Source organism: Onychomys torridus, chromosome 14, assembly GCF_903995425.1.
Source record: "Onychomys torridus chromosome 14, mOncTor1.1, whole genome shotgun sequence".
In the NCBI taxonomy this organism is placed as follows: domain Eukaryota; kingdom Metazoa; phylum Chordata; class Mammalia; order Rodentia; family Cricetidae; genus Onychomys; species Onychomys torridus.
The window spans coordinates 41,722,069-41,743,519 of NC_050456.1; the positions used below are offsets into that span (position 1 = coordinate 41,722,069).

Here is a 21,451-nt window from a genome sequence, read left to right on the forward strand (position 1 = left end):
AGTGCTGCTACTATAGGTGTGAGCTACTACACTTAGTATTTTTCTAAATCTTTATATATGTGAGCCTGATTATGTTTCGATTACACAAGTATAAAGACGTATGCGGTAAAGACTCTCCAATTTTCTGAAAGAAAATACTAGTCTGTGTAATTGACTGTAGCCCAGCATAAATCTTTAAAATGTAATTAGGCAACGAGTGTACAATTTTTTTTTTTTTTTTTTTTCCGAGATAGGGTTTCTTTGTGTAGCTTTGCGCCTTTCCTGGAACTCGCTTTGGAGACCAGGCTGGCCTCGAACTCACAGAGATCCACCTGGCTCTGCCTCCCGAGTGCTGGGATTAAAGGCGTGCGCCACCACATGCGAGTGTATAATTTAAAAGCATCCCTTCTCCCATCCCAAGATACTGAGCTGCCTCACCTAAGGTTATGATGGAATTGTAGCGCCGGGACCTGAGAACTCGCTCCCGGAACCTTTGTGTTGCAGCGCCTGGGTTCCAGCCGGCGCTCTTTCGCGAAGGACCATTCCGGCCAAGTGCCTGTTGGTAGGAGCCAGCTTGACGTCGGGTCTGGGGGTGCTCGTAGGTGCCAGTGGTTGAAGTCGGCGTCGCGGAGAAGCCAAAGCAGAGGAGACGCCATGGACGATCAGGGCTGCCCCAGGTGTAAGACCACCAAATACCGGAACCCTTCGCTGAAGCTGATGGTGAACGTGTGCGGACACACTCTGTAAGTCTCGAGACCCTGGATTCCTGGGGTGGGAGGACAGTCCTGGGAGATACTAGGAGGCAACTCGGGGGCAATGAAGGGTGTGGTTAGTTTCAACATCGGGCGAAAAAAATGGAAAAAAGGAGCGTCGTTCCTTTAAAAGGTTTGTAGCTGCTTGCCCCGGGCGTCTCTGGCCTACTTTGAACTTAAGAGTTTTGATTGTGGCACGCAGGAGTTTGCCTTTCTAGCTAGTGAACATCTCGACAGTTTCCACGCCTTGTGTTGTTAGCTAGATTCCAGACAGCTCTCTGGCTGAAAGTGTGGGGGATTGGAGTGTTCAAGTCCTTACGAAATGTTTTTTTATTGAAAAGAGACGTGCTATGAAAACTTACGAAGGATGTCTACTGTTGCTATTGATTGAATGGGTTAATTGGAAAAGCCAGTGTGTTTGTACGTGTCCTAATGAATTCAGTTGGACTCTAACCGTGTAAAGGAAGAAAATACAGGCTCTAGGTAGTTATTTTGGAGGTAGGTAATGGTTGGCTTTTATTGTGTGCACATTAGATTCCAGGCACTGCAGCGTTTCACCATGAGCAATCTCATGGTGAGTTTATGTGGGTATCATTCCCTCATCCTAGGAAATGATCCTGAGACTTCCCAGGACTGTGGGGCTTGAGAGTCTGGAACCCAGGAAGTGGCTCTAGGAAGCAGGTGATTTTGGTTGCTTGGTGGTGAATTGAGGGAGAGTGATTGTGTGTATTTTGAAGAATAAGTGCAGAATTTGGTCAAAGTGTTTGCCAGAATTTTTTGGTGAAGTGATTTAGTGAAAGGTGGTTTGAGATTAAAGGTACTATAAATTTTTCAGTACTATATTCCTATAGTTTGAATCTTCTTATGAAAGGTAGATTACAGTGTGATAGACAAGGTCTTTAGACATGAATTGTACCATGAGCTGTATTTATAATTGTCATAATAGGGTTATTAATTTCATTAATTGATTCCTTTTCCTAATTAACCTTTATTTTAGACAGTGTAGCTATGACTGAATAATTTAAGATTAAACATACAGTAAAGATAGTCGACTGGAATGCAGGAAAATGGAAATGGGGGAATACTTTTGGTATATTATCTGGTACTTGTAAAGACTGGACCTCAATTGATAGTCCAGCCTGGCCTTGAACTTTAAAATCTTCTGCCTAAAAGTTCTGGAATTTCAAGTATGTGCTACCATGAGTGGCACACTATTAGTTTTTTTTGAGAAGTTTTGTTCAATTTCTCTGCAGTTTTTCTTTTAGCATACACACACACACACACACACACACACACACATACACACAATGTATGGAGATCATATCCTTCATTACCTACTCTATTCCCCTTCTTTTCCCTTTGAACTTCTTCCTAAATACTCCACCAGTGGCTGCATCATTGAAAAATGCTCTTTTCCCACCCCCACCACCTGGACGTCTCTGTCTGTGATAGAATGTTGAAATGCAGATGTCCATTGCTGCGATGCACTCAAGATTGGAGTGGCTGGGTCATATCTAGATGACAGTGTTTCATAGAACTTCTCCCCATCTCTGGCTTTTAACATTCTTTTTGCCAGTTCCAAAGTGCCCCCCCTCCCCTTGTGTGCCTGCCTGCCTGCCTGCGATATAGCCGTCCCATTTATTTTCTGTTATACTGGATAGTTTGTGATGGAGTTGTCCTGCTAAGGAATCTGAATTTTGTTTGCTGACTCTCTCTGGCTTTGTTTACTGTGTTTCTCTCCTCTGTATTATATCTGAATTGTTAGCTATATTGAGTTTTATCGGATTAATATTTAATTAATACATTTGTTGGTGGGACTAATTAGTAAGTGATGTTTATTTATTTTAAGTAATTTATAGTAGTGTGCAAATTAGGAAACAGCACCCTCTTCGGACAGGAAGCTTTGGAATAGGCACTCATTCTTGGGGTTTGTTAGAAGACATATGGGTATCTTCCATAAATCTCTGGTCGAGGAATTGGCTGCATTCTGAATTTCAGCCACACCAACTTCCCACACTTGATCTCCACCCATTCAGTAAAGCATAACTGATGTGTCTTTTAAAGACTTCTATTTATTTATTTTATGTGTATTGGTGTTTGCCTGCAATATACATCTGTGCACCATGTGCATGCAGTGCCAACAGAGGCCAGAAGAGGACACTGGATCCCCTGGGACTAGAGGTACAGATGGTTGTGAGTCACCATGTGAATGCTAGGAATTGAACCCAAGTCTTCTGGAAGAGCAGCCACTGCTCTTAATCTCTGGGCTGTCTCCAGTCCTTATTATTACTTTTTTTTTTTTTTTTTTTTTTTTTGAGACAGTGTCTTGCTATATAGCCTAGGTTGACCAGGAATGTGTCTTGTAGCCTAGACAAACCTTGAATTCTTGATATTCCTGCCTTAGTTTGAGTGCTGGGGTTATTAACTATGCACCACCATGCTAACGTGTGTGTGTGTGTGTGTGTGTGTGTGTGTGTGTGTGTGTGTGTGTGTCTGTGCACCTGTGTGTGTAGGTATATGCATGGAGGTCAAAGAAGGATGCTCAGTGCCCTGCTGTATCATTCTCTACCTTATTCCTTTAGACAGGGTTTCTCATTAAGCCTGGAGCTGGTTAGCTGACCCTCATAGTGCTCGGGTTACCGGCTCCTGAAGCCACGCCCAGCTTTTTTTATTGGGTACTTGTATCTGAGTTCAGTCTTTGTGCTTGTGCAGCAAGTGTTCTTACCCACTGAGCCATCTCTTCGGCACCTCTCTTCCCACTCCCCCTCCCCATGTTGAGACAGGACTTTGCTTTGTAGCTCAGCTGGCCTTGAACTAGCTAGGTAGCCTCGGCTGGTCTCAAACTCAAAATCCTCCTATCTTGGCCTCCAGAGTGCTGATATTGGGGCGTATGCAGGAGGGGACTTTGCTGTTAGAAAGTTTCATAGGGTTTTTGACCTTATGGACACCTTTTAGGACTATTTTTTTAGATTTACTTTACATGTGTTTTTCCTCTATATATGGAGTCAGATCTCCTTGACCTGGAATTACAGATGGTTGTGAGCCACCGTGTGGGTGCTGAGAATTGAACCTGGGTCCTCTGAGTCATTTCTGTACCTCTCAGGGCTTCTTTTCTAGGAAGTCATATTGCTAAATTTGTGGCCTAAGCCTCAAACAGATAATAGGAAATTGTATGTTAAACCTTAAGGATTATTCGTTCAGATGCAAATTATTTTATTCTGTAAGAGCCTGACACAATGGCATATTAATTGCCTGGCCTTTATATTATAAATTCAAACAGAAATAACATGAATTTGTTTTTTCATCACTTCTTTTTTTCATGGGCATGAAGTATATCTACTAAGTATTATGATAGCCCTCTTGACTCTTACCCTAGATTAGTGTGTAAATTTAGTGAAAATTAGTCATCCACTCTCCTACGTTAATAGTTGTGCTTGCCCTGCAGGGTCACTGTGAGGGATTACTTGAGGCATAGTTCAAGTAAATTTAAGAATTAATTTACTCTCACCTATGAAGAGATATTGCCAATATTCTGTGTTAAAAAAATAGCTCCTTGGACTGGCAATGTGGCTCAGTGGGTAATTGTGTTTGCCATCAAGCCAGGTGACTTAAGTTTAATTCCTGGGACCTACAGAGTGGGAGGAGAAAACCAACTCCTGCAAGTTGTCCTCTGATCTCTGAGACATACTCTTTCCTCCCAAGGAAGTAAATAAATGTAATAAAAAATGGTTTATTGGGTTTAAGTTGTAGGAGTCTGACAATTTGCTTGTTTTTATTTTTTTAAATTTTTTTTTTTTTTTACTTTGGTTTTTCACGACAGGGTTTCTCTGTGTAAAAGTCTTAGCTGTCCTGGAACTCACTCTATAGACCAGAGTGGCCTCGAACTCAGAGTTCTGCCTGCCTCTGCCTCCTATATATGTCTGCAATATAATGTGCACCCAATAAAAGCCAACCATTACCTATCTCCGGAATAGCTGCTTAGAGTTTGTATTTTCTTCCTTTACACAATTAAAGTCCAACTGAATTCATCAGGACACATATAAATACACAGAGTGCTGGGATTAAAGGCATGTGAATTTGTTTCTCACTTCACTTAGCAAAAAGAGCCTAAAGTGGTATATGGAATGGGAATAATTTAATGAGAAGTAAGCCTGGAGATAGTTTGCTTCAGTGTGTTAAATCTATTTTCAAAGACAAAAAAGCAAGGCTCAACAGTAATTTATTAGTTACTGCTCTTTAGTAATTGATATTTTTGCAGTCTGTCTTGTACACTCAATAAATTTCCAGGTCATTGATTCCCAGACTTGCCTCATATTAAAGAGTTACCTGAGATGTCTACTTAAAATACAGAATTCTGGTCCCTGTTATTTTTTCAGGGTGGGGAGAAGACCCCTACTTTATTATTACTTATCTAGGTGAATCTTGTGTTCAAATAGTTTTTAAACACTACTAGAGTAGTCGTATACCAAAAAAAGTGGCAGCCATTGTTTCTTCTGTATTTTTAGCTCTTTTGAGTGACGCAGAGGAAATTAGTTTGTATTTTTACAAGGAAAATTTAGTTGTAAAAATTTGTAATTGATGAGTTGGAGAGATGGCTCAGCAGTTAAGAGCACTGGTTGCCTTTCCAGAGGACCCAGGTTCAATTCCCAGCACCCATTCACAAGGTGGCTCACAACTGTCTGTAACTCCTGTTTTAGGGTATCTAACACACTCACACAGATATGTGCAGGCAAAACACTGATGTCCCAGACAGTGTTGCCAGGCAGTGGTGGCACATGCCTTTAATCCCAGGACTTGGAAGGCAGAGGGAGGCAGATCTCTGTGAGTTCGAGGCTAGCCTGGCCTACAAAGTGAGTTCTGGGACAGTCAGACTGTTACATAGAAAAACACTGTCTTGAAAAATAAAAAAAGTACTATTTGTTAAAGAAATAATTAACAGAAACTTGCCCTATTGGCAGGTGTGGTGCATGCCTTTAACCCCAGAATTTGGGAGGCAGAGGCAGAGGCAGGTAGAGTGCTATGACTTTTTTTTTTTCTTTTTTTTGAAGACAGGGTTTCACAGCATAGTCTTGGCTGTACTGGCCTTGAACTGACAGAGATGCAACTGCCCCACCCAAGTTCTGGGATTAAAGGTGTGCTCTGCCATGCATGGCCTGATCTCTGTAAGTTTGAGGCCAGTCTGGTCTACCTAGAGAGTCCCAGGGTAGCCAGGGCTATGTAATGAGACCCAAGAAGAAGAGTCAGAAGCTTGAAATCCTTCAACCTAACTAGTTAGGAAAAGGGCCTTTGATTAGTGGATATGTCTTAAACTGGTTAAAGTTACCACCAAGGGAACAAAATTTTTGGTTGGCTTCAAATGCGTAAATGATGTTTAAGTCAGCCAATGAGGAGGGAAGAGAAGGGGAGAGCCCCTTAGGAGAGTCTGACTTGGCTCTTGGGCTTAGTGAGGAATTTGAACAAAAGTACAGGCTACAGTGTGCTGTTTATTTTATTAACAGGATTGACAGGGAGTTGGAAGACCTGTTAATTAGAAAATGGAAAGTTCTTGCCTGTACTCTGTACCCACCCTCCTTTTCAGACACACAGGGAAACGAAAGCCCATTTCACTTTTTTGTGTATACATTTGTTAGGGATTATTCAGTTAAATTTTAATCATGTTTACTAAATAAAATTCTCTGACATTCTATAGATGAAGTGAAAATACCATTAAATGAAAATACTATATTATCAAGGCAAATTTCAACAACTTAGAACAATTCTCTCTTTACATTTTATTTTTCAGGGTGCTAGTTTAAACAAACAAACAAACAAACATAAAACCACTGCCAACACTTTAAACATTTAGTAATAGTTTTGTGGGCCATTGCTGCATCTTGCCACATCTTTATCTTTGGTCTATAAACAGTGTCAGTATTTATTCCATAACTCCAATTAGATAATAAGAAGGCTCAATGAGTTTTATTACTTTTGAGAGGAAATAATTTTAGTACCTTCACTTCTTGTATTTCATTTTCATGTTGTGTATCAAGAGATGTCCTTTGTGTCCACACATTATATATGTACAAATATGTATATAAATTCTCTATAAATAGAAAAGAATGTGAAGTTTAATGAACTTCAGTAGAAGTGCTTTGGAGTGTTAGATTTTTATTTAACTATATTGAAACATGTAAAAAACAAGAATTTTGAGATGAAGGCTAATGATTATACACCCCCCTTTTCAGAACACAAATATAATAGTGGCTAGCTACATCATTGAAAATTAATGAGGGCTCCATCAATATGGTGCAGTGTCTCTGCATCATGGATTCATATATATTTAATGGGCCTGCTATTCTAATTCCAGGTATCTGAAGCAAACTGCATCTGACATTAACTCTGATTTACTTGTAAACAACTCATCCCATTAAAATACAAATGCCTTGAAATCTACCAGTATTCAATATAGTTTCTTCATAAGTAATCCCATAGTGTTTACTTTATTGCCTTAAATAAGTTGTTTTTAAATAAACAAGGCTCAAATTTTAGTATTGTTTCTGATGTTGCCAAATATGTCATATTTAATTGATATTTTAAAAATGATTACTGGGGCTGGAAAGTTGACTCAGTGGTCAATTCCTGGTACCATATGGCATCTTACCACCTTTTCATGCACCAGACATGCCTGTGGTACACAGACATACATGCAGGCCAAACACTCATACACATAAAATGTCAAAATAAATAAATCTAAGAAAATTATTACTGAAGGGTGTTGGTGGCTTATTGCCTTTAATCCCAGCACTTGGGTGGCAGAGGCAGGTGAGTTTTTATGAGTGGTGGTCAGCTTGGTCTACAAAGCAAGTTCCAGAACAGCCAGGGCCTAATATATATATATAAATTAATACTGGGTTAATAAATACAAATTCTGTATCTGTACTTACTTTTTGCCCAATTGATAGCAAAGGGATCTGTCTTTGACACTGATGAGCAAATAGACGTGTGTGTGTGTGTGTGTGTGTGTGTGTGTGTGTGTGTGTGTGCATGCATGAGTGCGTGTGCTCACCTGTGCACACATGGAAACCTGCTCTATCACATTTTACTTTGTGCTCTTGAGATATTCTCTTACTGAAGCTTTCTTTTTTTTTTTTTCCAAGACAAGGTTTCTCGATGTATCCCAGGCCGGCCTCGAACTCACAGAGATCCATGTCCCTCTGCCTCCCAAGTGCTGAGATTAAAGGTGTGTGCCACCGCCTGGCACACCTAGCTTTTTTCATGGGTGCTGGGAGTATGAACTCAGGTTCTTGTTCTTTGCAGTGACTACTCTTAGCCGTTGAGCTGTCCTCCCAGCCCAACCAGCAGTGTGTGTAAAAGTCAGTTTTTATATTTGTTGAGACATGGTGTATGGCAGCTTAGCTCTGAACTCACTCTGAAGCTATGACCTTGGGTTCCTCTTGCTGCTACCTGTCAGGTGCTAGGATTTCAGTTTATCTGGTGCTGGGGGTTTGTGCATGTCAGGCAAGCGCTATCAACTGAGCTGCATCCCAGTGCCAGCAACATTTTAAAGACAAAATTTATACTTTTAGCTGGGCATGATGGCATATGCCTGTAATTTCAGCACTGGGAAGGCTGAGGCAGAGGATAGCAGATGGTAGGCCATCCTGGATTACATAGCAAGACTGCCTCAAAAAGAAAAGGGAAAAAATTCTTGCTTAAGGTAATTTAAATGCATTTTAGAGATCTAAAATATATGTTGAAGTAGATGTTTCTTTCTGCATTTTTCAGATTTTGAATGCCTTGTTTGTATTTCAGGCATTCATTAATGTTTAATTTCTTTTAGAGGTTAATGGCAAAAAGCCATCTATGTAATGTGCTGCAATTAAATGCAAAGTCACACACTTTATAGTGGGGAATCCTGTCGATGATAACAACTATGACCAGGGTAAATTTAGTGCTTCTAACTTTTCCTTGGAAAATACATTGCATTTCTTGTTTATTTTATGTGTTTTGGATTTATATTATTTGAAAAGAGAATGGAAACTAAACGTACATTATGTGAAGGAGTTAGTATGTAATAAACTAGAAATCACTGAAAACATAGCCCAAGTAGATTGATGACTGTAGTAGTTCACAAGAGAGTCCCAAGAGTGGATCAGCTCAGGGTGTATGTTTTTTTCTTCCACACACTGGGGCATGGGTGTGCTGAGAACCTGTTCTACCGCTGTAATGGATCCCCACTCCACGAGATATTTGCCATGTTGAACCTGGCACATGGTAGCTAATGTTCTTTGGGCACATAATATATTATGTAATGTGATTATTACTTAGAGTGATGCTGTCAGTCTCAAGTGTTATAGAATGTCTGATGTTTGCGATAATGGAAAATTCAAATACACTGAGGATTATTGGTCATCCCATGTAACCACAGGTAGCAATTTCTGTGCCTGAATCTTTGTGTGTATGTGAGTATAAAGGATATACTTTCTTTCCTTTCCCTCTTCCTTCTGTTCTTCCCTCCCTCCCTCCTTCCTTCCTTCTTCCCTCCCTCTCTCCTTCCTTCCTTCCTTCTGTCCCTCCCTCCCTCCCTCCCTCCCTCCCTCCTTCCTTCTTCCCTATTTCCTTCCTTCCTTCTTCCCTCCCTCTCTCCTTCCTTCCTTCCTTCCTTCCTTCCTTCCTTCCTTCCTTCCTTCCTTCCTTCCTTCCTTCCTTCCTTCCTTCCTCCTTCCCTCCCTCCCTGTTTTTCATGATAGTGACATACTTCATAGCCCAGGCTGGCCTGGAATTCACTATGTCATGCAGGTTGGCCTTGAACTTGAAGTAGTCCTCCTGTCTCAGCCTCTGGAGTGCTTGGATTATAGCTGTGCACTACCACACTTGGATTTTCTTTTTCCTTCTTATGGTGATGGCAGTGTAATGTAGCTCTTGTAAAGCCATGTTATCAACCCCAATAGACTGTATTTCTTCTTCCCATTCTCCTTCCCTCCCCCTCCTCTCCTCTCCCTCCCCCCCCCTCCCCCCCCCTCCGTGCCTCCTTTCCTGCAGCAGGTTCTTGCTGTGAGCCTCAGTCAGTCTGGAACTTGTTATCTCACCTGAACCTTCCAAGTGTTGGAGTTACAGATACTCACCACTGCACCTGCCTTCAATAGGGTGTATTTCTAGAAGTGGGGTGCATATTTATAGTTTTGGTAAATGCTACCATTTTTCTTTTCTTTCTCTCAATTTTATTAAGATGTAATACAAAACACATATTTGAAGTACATAGTTTAATCAGTTTTTAAATATGCACCCATGAAACCATCATCGTATTATTTTTATCACCTTATAAAATTTCCTATGTCACCAGCTGATGATAGTGAATACCTTAATCCCAGCACTCTAGAGACAGAGGCAAGCAGATTTCTGTGAGTTCCAGGCTAGCCTGGTCTACAAAGTGAGTTCCAGGACAGCCAGGGCTGTACACTTAGGGAAACTCCTTTTCAGAAAGAAACCAATGAGACAGGGGCAGTAATTAGTCAAGAATGGGTCTGTTTCTGAGTTCACTTCTTACTGATTATATGTAACTTTGCCAGTATCCCCAGGTTGCTTTGATTACAAAACTATTGTAGTAACTATTGGAACCAGGGCACTGTAAGTCTTTTACACCCCTCCTCCCCACACACCCAAACAGGGTTTCTCTGTGTAGCCCTGGCTATCCTGGAACTCGCTCTGTAGACCAGGCTGGCCTCGAACTTAGATCCACCTGCCTCTGCCTCCCAAGTACTGGGGTTAAAGGCGTGCGCCACCACTCCCCAACTTATTTTAACCTTTTTATTAAAAAAGTTTCTTTGTTTTTGAGATCTACTGTATGTGTTGAATATCAAAGACAACACAACCAGAAAGCTTAAAAATATCAAGTCAAAACCTAAAGAGCCAGCAGGGGGGAAAAAAAACCCTTCAAAAAAGACAACTAGTTAGGAGTTTCTTTACTTACAAAATCATTGGAAATTATTAAATTGCTCCCTCCCCCCCAAAAAATAAAGTTTCTTTGAGAGGGTGCCTGGACCGGTCTTCTTTGGTGACCAGCCTAGCAAATAACCTAGCTGTCATCCTGGAGCCTTTGTCCAGTGAGTGATGGAGGCAGATGCAGAGACCCACGGCCAGGCACCAGGCTGAGCTCTGGGAATCCAACTGATGAGAGAGAGGAGAGATACTGCAGGCGAGGGATGTTGAGATCATGATGGGAGGTCATGCGGAGATGACCGGCCACACTAGTGGAAGCCCATGAACTGTGGACTGGTGGCTGTGGAGCCCCCATGGGACTGGACTAGGCCCTCTGGATACGGAAGACAGTTGTTTGGCTCAAACTGTTTGTGGGGAACCCAGGCAGGGGGATTGGGATTTGTCTCTGGTCTGTGGGCAGGCTTCTGGAACCTGGTGCCTGTGGTGTGATACCTTGCACAGCCTTGGTGCAGTGGGGGATTTGGGGATGTGGGGATGCGGGGTGGCTTGGGAAAGAGGGCTGGGGGGTGGGAGGAGGGAGGAGGGGGGAATCTGGATAGTATGTGGAGTGAGTAGAAAATTTCTTTAAGAGGGCTGGAGGGATAGCTCAGCCGTTAAAGGCTAGGCTCACAACCAAAAATATAAGAAAATTTCTTAAAGAAAAATAAAAAAAAAGTTTCTTTGATTATTCTGTGCCCTTAGACTTTCCATATAAAGTTTAAACCATTTTGATAACTTAAAAGAAAGCCTGCTACAGAATTGATTGGGGTTGACATTAAATGTGGGGAAAACTGCCATTTAAAAACGACTGAGTCAGCTAACCTGTGACGGTGATATAGTCTCTCAGTTATTTAGGTCTTTATTTCAGACGTCAGCAGTGGTCAGTGTAGTGGTCAGCAGTGGTCAGTGCAGCAGCCTCAGCTGTTTTTATTTACTGCATTTATTCTCAGGTAGTTTTTCATTCTACTTTAAAAAAAAGTTCACTTTCTAGATATTTGGTACTAATATAAGAATTGAACTTTTCTGTAGTGGTTTTATATAATACAGTCTTGTTAAATTTGTTCCAGCAGTTGGCCTGTAGTCTTCCTTAGGATTTTCAGTGTAAAGCAATCAATTTATTATTCATTTATTTATTTATTTATTTATTTATTTTTATTTATTAATTTTTTCGAGACAGGATTTCTCTGTGTAGCTTTGCACCTTTCCTGGAACTCACTCTGTAGTCCAGGCTGGCCTTGAACTCACAGAGATCCACCTGGCTCTGCCTCCCAAGTGCTGGGATTAAAGGTGTGTGCCACCACTGCCCCGCTTTTTTTTTTTTTTTTTTAAAAACAAAGGTTTATTTATTTATTATGTACACAGAAGAGGGCGCCAGATCTCATTACAAGTGGTTGTGAGCCACCATGTGGGTGCTGGGAATTGAACTCAGGACCTCTGGAAGAGCAGTCAGTACTCTTAACCTCTGAGCCATCTCTCCAGCCCTTATTATTTTATTATTACAATTATTATTTGTAAATGTGACAGGTTTGTTTCATCCATTCTGAACTTTATTTAGTCAGGATTTTTTTTTTCCAATGGGGGTTGAGATAGGGCCTCATATCCTGTGCTGGCCTCAATTTTCTGTGTAGTTGAGGATATATTGAAGTTTTGAATCTTTTGCCTCCATTTCCCATGTGATGGGATTTCAGGTGTGTGCCACCGTGCATGCCGTTATTTGGTATTAATGCAAACTACAACTGTAGGTAGAATTTCTCTGTGTCTCAGCAGCCACTCCCAAATAACCATTCAGAGACTAATTATTAATTATAAATGATTGGCCAATAGGCTTGTCTCCAGCTAGCTCTTACAGCTGAAATTAACCCATTTCTATTAATCTACATGCTGCCCCAAGGCTCATTTACCTCATGTATGAACTTCCGAGTCTGGCTCCTGACTCCTCAGACTCTGCCCTTCCTACCATCCCCTGGCTGCCCTGCCTATACCTCCTGCCTAGTTACCGGCCAGTCAGTTCTTTTATTAAACCAATCAGAAGGTGCCTTGGCAAAGACTCACCTTCACAGTGTACAAAAAGATTATTCCATAGCATACAACCTCTAGCATGGTGCTGGATGTGGATGGTAAAAGTGGGCGCTATCTTCTTCTGTATCTTTGGGGTGATGAGGTGAGATCTCTTACCACTAAGCATGACATTAGTTGCAGTTGTTACTGGTGCTGTAATCAGCCGTCACATTTGCTTGTGTGATATTAGCAAGCCTGAGAAGACCTGCTCATGCTTTCTCTCCACTGAGTTGCCTGTCCTTCATGGTAGGGTGGCTTCCCCCAGGCTCAGTCCCCAACATGGAAACAAGTGTTTTTATTTCTCCTATTTATTTATTTTATGTATATAAATGCTTTTGACTGCATGTGTGTGCATCATTTGCATGCCTGTGGATGGTTGTGAGCCATCATGTAAGCCTTAGGAATTGAAACCTGGGTCCTCTGCAAGAGCAACAAGTGCTTTGAGGGGCTCAGCCATCTCTCCAGCCCTGCAACTCTGTTCTATTTTTTAATTTTAAAATTTTTAAAGATTTATTTATTTATTATGTATATGGTATTCTGTCTACATGCATGCTTGCAGGCCAGAAGAGGGAACCAGATCTCATTACAGATGGTTGTGAGCCACCATGTGGTTGCTGGGAATTGAACTCAGGACCTCTGGAAGAACAGCCAGGGTTCTTAACCGCTGAGCCATCTCTCCAGGCCCCTCTGTTTTAAAATCTAATCTTGGAGGCCTGGTGTAGTTGTACACACCTTTAATCCCAGCACTTGGGAGGTGGAGACAGGTGGATCTCTATGAATTAGAGGCCAGCTTGGTCTACAGAGTGAGTTACACAAAACAAAATAAAAATAAAAATCTTATCTTGGACATATCATATTCAGTTATATGGTAATAAGTCCCCTAGCTGGGGAAAGGATGCTGTAGAACATGTATCCAGAGGGATGGGGTTGTTATTAGTTACTTAGCACAAGACATATCATTTCCCCAAATTTTATATATATATATATGTGATATGTATGTGTGTGTGTGTGTGTGTGTGTGTGTGTGTATGTTTGTTTGTTTGTTTGTTTGTTTTTCAAGACAGGGTTTCTCTGTGTAGCTTTGGAGCCTGTCCTGGAACTTACTTTGTAGACTAGGCTGGCCTCGAACTCACAGAGATTCACCTGCCTCTGCCTCCTGAGTGTTGAGATGAAAGGTATGTGCTACCACCGCCTGACCTAATATTTTGAAATTTTATGTTATATACTATTGATGCTCTTCCTTCTTTGAGTGCTTATTAGAATTTGCCTATACTAGCTTCTGGGCCTGTGTTTTTTTCTTTAGGGAAGGTTTTTTAAAATTTAATGTTTTTAACAGTATATAATATAATGTCTTGTGTCAGTTTCTCAAGAATTTGCTCTCTTCTAATTGTTGAATTTGTTGGCATAAAGTTTTTCATAGTAGTCTATTGTCCCTTTTTTTTTTTTTTGTTTTTTTGAGACAGGGTTTGTCTGTGTAGTTTTGGTGCCTGTCTTGGATCTTGCTCTGTAGTCCAGGCTGGCCTTGAACTCACAGAGATCTGCTTGGCTCTGCCTCCCAAGTGCTAGGATTAAAGGCTGCTCAGCAGTCTATTATTTTAATGTTTATAAAAATCAGTTTTTATTTTTGTCTTATTACTCTTATTTAGAGATTTGTCAATTTTATTTCTTCCTTCAAGGGTCTGGCTTTTAGTGTGGTTAGCTTTTATTTTCTATTATCTATTTGGCCTTTCATTGATTTCTGTCCAACTTTATTATTTTTCTCTTACTCTGGATTTCTACTTTACCTTTAAATTGTTTAGAAATCTGTTGCTATGTATTTGTTGCTTTTGTACATATCTTTTGTTGTTAATTTATAATTTAAGTTCATTGTGGTCAGAAAATGTGTAGCTGCATTAACATTTGACATTTAGTGGCTTTCACCATTGTTTTGTTAAATACCATATGCATATGAGAGAAAGAGGTGTGTTGTAGCCAGGTAGTGGTGGTGCACGCCTTTAATCCCAGCACTTGGGAGGCAGAGGCAGGCGGATCTCTGTGAGTTCGAGGCCAGCCTGGTCTACAAAGCGAGTTCCAGGACAGCCAGGGCTACACAGAGAAACTCTGTCTAGAAAAACAAACAAACAAACAAACAAAAAAGAGGTGTGTTGTACAGGATTGGGTGTCGTGGTCTATACATATAGACTGGGTCAAGCTTTTCTTGTTAGTCAAATCTATATCCTCACTGATTTTTGTCTAATTGAGCCATCAGTTGATGAGAATGAAGTCTTAAGACCTTCTACTATAATTATGAAATTATGTATATCTTTAATTCAGCCAGATGTTGTCACTTACATTTTGAAGCTCTGTTAAAGCAAATGTTTATTTATGAATGTTATGTCTTTTCATTGGTCTTTCCTTTTATTGAACATTCATTCCTTGGGAATGCCCTGTGTTGAAGTTTATTTATTTTATTTAAGTTTACTTTATCTCTACTGAAGTAATCACTTTAGCTTTCTTTCTTTTTCTTTTTTTTAAAGATTTATTTATTTATTATGTATACAGTGTTCTGTTTGCATGTTTGCCTGCAGGCCAGAAGAGGGCACCAGAGCTCATTACAGATGGTTGTGAACCACCATGTGGTTGCTGGGAATTGAACTCAGGACCTCTGGAAGAGCAGTCAGTGCTCTTAACCGCTGAGCCATCTCTCCAGCCCCACTTTAGCTTTCTTAATGGAAGGCTTCTGTGTCAGTAACTTTCATGTTGCTGTGGTAAAAAACCACGACCAAAAGCAAGTTATGGAAGGAAGAGTTTAATTTGGCTTACAGTTCCAGAGGGAGGAGCCTGTCATGGCAGGGAGGCATGACAGCAGGGGGCAGGCATGGTGGCAGAAAAGCTGCGAGATCACATCTTCATACACAGACACGAAGCAGAGAGCTGGAAGGGGATGAGGCTGTGAACTCTCAACCCTGGCTTCAATGGTATACTTCCCCCAGCAAGGCTGCATCTCCCCATAATCTCTCCAAACAGTGCAACCAGCCAGGGAACTAAGTGTGGAGGTGTCTGAGCTTGTGGGGGAACACTTTTCATTCAGGTGACCACATTTCACTCCCTGACCCACCATAATGCAAACTTCATCTTGTGGAACTTCAGAAGTTCCCATAGTCCTTCATAGTCTTTAATACTGTTTAAAAGTTCAAAGTCTTTTCTGAGACTCAAGGTTTTTCCAGACAGGATTTCCCTATGTAGCCCTGACTGTTCTGGAACTAGCTCTGTAGACCAAGCTAACTTCTATCTCAGAGATCCATCAAGACAGATTCTTAATTGTAACCTCCTTAAAACAAACAAGGAAATAAAGCAAATTACACACTTCCAGCATAATGGCACAGAATATACATTTTCTAAAGGAAGGAATGGGAATGTAGTGAGGAAGTTTGGGACAAGACCCCTTTAAGGCAAGCACCCTATCCTGTAGCTTCATGTCCAATGTCTGGGGCTCAGGTGACTTTGCTCCTCAAACTTTGCTATTTACTAAGTAGATCTTGCTCTTGGACTGGTTCTACTCCTTGTATGTAGCTCTCTTTGGTAGATATCCCATGACTCTGGCATCTCCAACATCTTAGGACTGCACTATGAAGTAGGGTTCACTTTTACAGCTGCACACTGTAGCCTCTCAGGGCCTTTATTCAGGGATTCCTCTGCCACACACTGCCTAGCCTCAGTGGCTCTCTGAAACTACAGAGGAAGAGTCCAGGTCCCCTTATTCTTTCATCCTTTATCCTTCTAAACTCAGCATTGTGTGGACAGCAGTTCTAAGTTCTGTTGCCAATTTGGGATGGACCTTTGTTCCCTTAAATCACATTAGCAGAAGCTTTTTTATTCAGTTGTTTTCTAGGAGTAGAAAATGCCATATGCTTGCCTTCATAGTTTGGAAGCTTAGTTGGGTAGGGTCTTGCCTGAGGTACTAATGCAGAGAAGGAGGCCTCTTCTTTGTTATCACCTATCCACCTAACAGTTCCAGCCTCTTCCTGCACATACCTGGGATGTAATGTTAAGCTTCCTAGTGCTTTTTCCCTCTCTAAAGTGCACATTTTGTATTTTTTTCTGCCCCACTTGCTCTTTTCCATTCTAGACCTGCATACATGCTATCAGGAGCAACCATGCACAGACAGACTCAACATTATGTTGTCTTGAAATTTCCTCTGCCAAAGGAATTACTCCATTACTTTTTTTGTTGTTGGTTTTGTTTTTCGAGACAGGGTTTCTCTGTGTAGCTTTGCACCTTTCCTGGAACTCGCTCTGTAGACCAGGCTGGCCTTGAACTCACAGAGATCTGCCTACCTCTGCCTCCCGAGTGCTGGGATTAAAGGCGTCTGCCACCACCGCCTGGCTAGTCCATTACTTTTTAATTTGCTGCAGGCAAGTTCTGAGGACAAGGGCAGAAGGTTTGTAGCCCAGTTGCTTTAGAGTTCTTGCTTCCCCCGAAACTCTTTGAGTTGGGCGTCCACAGTCCACATGGCTGTTAGCACTGCTGTCTTCCAGGCTCTTACTAGAATGGCCATTTAAAGGCCTGCTTCTAGCATTCAGCTGCCTTTCTAGACCAGAGTTCCAAAATCTTCCACATCTCTTTAAAAAACAAGGCAGTCAGGGTCTTTCCAGCAATAACCCACACTCTGGTACCAACTTCTGTATCACTTGCTTTTTTTTTTTTTTGTTGTGATAAACACCGTGATCAAAAGCAGCCTCTGAAAGAAAGCATTTTGGCTTATAGTTCCAAAGATAGGAGTCTGTCATGGTGGCCAGGCAAGTGGCAGATATGGTAGCAGAAGAAGGAAGCTGAGAGATCATATTTCAGCCACAAGCATGAAGTAGAGAGAATGATCTGGAAGTGGAGCAGTTCTCGAAGTCTCCTCATTCAGGGCTGCATCTCCTCATAACTTCCCAGATAATACCACCAACTGAGGACCAAGTGTTGCCTGAGCCTGTGGGGATTTTTCTCATTCAAACCACCGTGGCTTCTAAGGAAGAAGAACTTTTACCTTTTTTAAGACAGTGATTGCAGTCAAACTGGGGACAAATGAAAGGATGAATTGTGTTGACATGCATGCAATACTGTATACTGCATCTGTTCACTCGAAATTTGTCATTAGAGATGATATTGGGGGCTGGGGAAATGGCTTGGAGGTTAAGAGCACCTGCTATTCTTATAGAGGACCCAGGTTTGGTTCCCAGTACTCACATGGTGACTTTACAACTGTTTCTAAGTCTAGTTCCAGAGGATTTGACGCTCTTTTCTGGTCTCTATGGACACCAGGTACACACATAGTGTCCGTCCATACATGCAGGCAAAATACTTATACATACAAAATAAAAATAAAGTTTACAAGGCAGGGGGAGAAATGTTATTGGTTTTTGGGGAGATGGCTCAGTAAATTGCCTGCTGCATAAGCATGAAGACCTGAATTCAATCTCTAGTACCCACGTAAAGGGAAAACAAACAAACAAACAAACAAAAAACTAGGTGCAGTAATGTGTTTGTGTAATTCCTGTGTTGGGGAGGCAGAGACCGTAGGCTCATTGGAGCTCCCTGGCTAGCCAGTCTGGCTGAGTCAGCCAGCTCTAGGTTCTGTGAGAAACCCTGTCTCAAAAAATAAGATGGAGAGAGCTCAAGAGATGCTCAGCAGGTAAAGCACTTGCTGCTCTTGCAGAGGACCTGGGTTTGGTTCCCAGCACTGACATGGCAGCTCACAAGCATCCTTGACTCCATTTTCAGGCACTGTGTTGCCCTCTTCTGGCCTCTGTGAGCGTAAGGCACACACACAGTGCACATACACACAGGAAGGCAAAACACTCATACACATAAAATAAGCAAGTTTTAAGAGAAAAACAACTGGAAAGTAATTGAGGAAGACACCTGAAGTAGCCCTCTGGTCTCTACACACACATGTACATATGTGAACACCAGTACACATACAGGAAAATAGTACAGCTCTGTTTAGTCAGCATGAAAATAGTATATATAATATATTTTGTTGAAGACAGAGGAAAAGCTATATCCAAAAAGCTCAAAACAGAATTTCTTCATTTTGAGAAATACTGTGTTTGCTCAGAAAGTTTCTGCTTGATAATACTTCATGAACTGGTAATGTCTCTCACTATATTGTACATGAAATTGTGAACTTTTACAGCATATAATTCAAAAAGCGATTTTCCCCCTATTGCTAAAGAGATTGGATGTTCAGTAGTGATACCCAGAGGTTTCTTTAAATCATATTTCTTAGATTTTACAGTGTCTTAAAGATTGTTTACCATTTAACAGTTGGAGTATAGAAAAAAACTTAATGTCAGTGGTAGGCAGGTATGTTCATTGGAAATCAATTAAAATGGAAATAAAATAATGTGAAATTGAGCATTTTTAGAAATATACAGTTATTCACAAAGATGTCAAGATGTCATTTATGTATTTTTTAATAGTTACAACCTTGTTGCCTAAAGTTGTATGCTTTTGTGACTTAATTATTAATAGAGAAATGTGTTTACAGATCCAAGATTGGTGGTGTATGTGGGGAGCGAGTGTACCCCTGTATTAATGAATGATATGGCGGAAGGACACAAATGTATTCCTCTTTTTACTTTTGGTATATGGAATCTTATATGTGATTTATAGATTCATGGCCATTTGCTCATAAAAGGGCAGGCTCTGTCAGATTTGATCTGGGGATGTCCAACCTTGGAGGCCTGTCCCTCAGGTTATAAAGAGCTGACCCCTTGTCCCTGAGATACAGTCACAGAAAGTTACAGAGGGCCACAAGTGCAGCTCCAACAGTGCCCCCTGACCTGCAGAGATAGAAAGGAGATGGAGAGGCAAACTCACTTCATGTTGTGCTTGCTCCAACCCGCCTGGTACCTCAGATGCTGAGGAAAGTGACTGTGAAGATGTGGTCACTTAACCATTGGGTCTGGGCCACCAGGAGATATGAGGGGGAAGAAACTTACCCTCTCACTGCAAGCCTTGTTTAGGATGGAGCATTTTGGGTAAGACCCTGATGGTTTTAACTGCCTTCCCATGTTTGAGAAGCCTGTCTTACAAGACCCAAACCAAATGGTGCATTCTTCTGAGACTCTGCCATTCAAATCCTTACAGGACGTTAAACAACGTGTACAGGCAGCCTATGGGCCTATGGCTCTATATACTACAGGACTTACTCAGCACACCCTCAGTGACAATGCCTGGCCTCTTCCGATTGGCTAAGCATGACAGAATCTGACCTCAACTCGGAGGAGCGATTACTTGTCAATCAGGACTGGCTACGGAATTATGGTAGGACCATGTGCAGTGTACTCTAGCCTAGGGAGCTGCTGTAACTGCACATGTGCCCCTGTATAGGACCTTTTGAAGGCATGGCACATGCTCACCAAAGGGGAAGAACCTTGTTGTAGCTTCACCAGGGTCCAGAAGAATTCTCCCGAGACGTTGTGCCCAGAGCTTACAAGCAGCCCTGAGAGAGGCATGATGCAGGAGGACAACCTTACTGGTGTTTGAGTTTTTCTAGTTCTTGAGAAAGAGGAGGATAACCCAGGCTAGAGGCTGCCCTGTTTTCTTTCTTTCTCTTCTTAGTCAGGCTGTAGAGACTGCACAGAGCTGTGGCTGCACTAGACATCAGGCTGCATGGGGAACATCTAAGAAATAAGGCGGGGGCGGATACGGGAGTGAGTGTATTCCCTATGAATGAGCACTCAAGATAAGAGGTGGCCTTGTCAAGGACACCATAGCCGCAGACCCTCGGGAATGGCAAGGCCTTCCCTGGTTGGAGTAGCATTGTATTTGCAGAAAGTATCAGCAGGGGCTCCTCCTCTAGGATGTGCTGCCTGTTGTGTCTCCCCTACAGAGACCCCATCCTGAGAGTAGCTGACCCTCTGGGCTGAGTCTCTAGGTGATGGTCCCTCTCTATCAGAGCCTGTCACTCACGCTATCCCAGCTTTCCTGTAGGTTCGGCTGTCCTTCCTTCACTTCCCGTTGCCCTAGTCAGCTCAGTCCCCACATCCTGCAGGTGGCTGCATTGATGCCTACATCCAGCACTTGAGAAGCTGTGGCTGGAAGGTTGCCGAGTGGTACAGGCCAGTGGGTAAAGGTGCTTGCCTTGCTGCCAGGCCTGGTGATTGCGATCTCCAGGACCCAATGTTGGAAGAAGTGAACCTCAAGTTGTCCTATTATATCCGTGTGTGCTGAGGCATGGGCATGTGCACAGTTTTACACACACACACACACACACACACACACATACACACACACACGGCACACGGTATGCATGTATGCACGCACACATGTCCGCACATATTCTTATACTAAATGAGTGTAGAGGCTGTGTAAATAGCTTGGTGATTCTCTTACAGAGAACCTGAGTTCAGTTCCCAGCACCCATATAGGGTGGCTCACAACTCCCTGTAACTACCCCCAGGGGATCTGAAGCCCTCTTCTTTCCTCCTTAGGCCCTTGCACTCAGGTGCCTGTACCATACACAGATACATAATTAAAAATAAATCTAAAAAAATGTGGAAAAAATTAAAAAAGATGAACAGGCTAGCCAGAGCTACATAGAGAGATCCTGTCTGGAAATGTGTGTGTGTGTGTGTGTGTGTGTGTGTGTGTGTGTGTGTGTGTGTGTGTGTGTTTATGTAATCATCTCTGTCTGTCTTGACAGCAGATGGTCTCCTTTACATTGTAGTAA

General features: G+C 41.9%; 1 protein-coding gene across 1 annotated transcript in view; it reads left to right on the forward strand.

Moving 5' to 3' along the window:
- Positions 1–503: 503 nt before the first annotated feature.
- The window catches only part of Mnat1 (MNAT1 component of CDK activating kinase), a 169,547-nt gene continuing 148,599 nt past the window's right edge, over positions 504–21,451 (forward strand). The window contains exon 1 of the mRNA XM_036206682.1: positions 504–722. Within this exon, the coding sequence (XP_036062575.1) occupies positions 634–722 (89 nt within the window). The 5' untranslated portion in view covers positions 504–633. The remainder of the gene's footprint in view (positions 723–21,451) is intronic.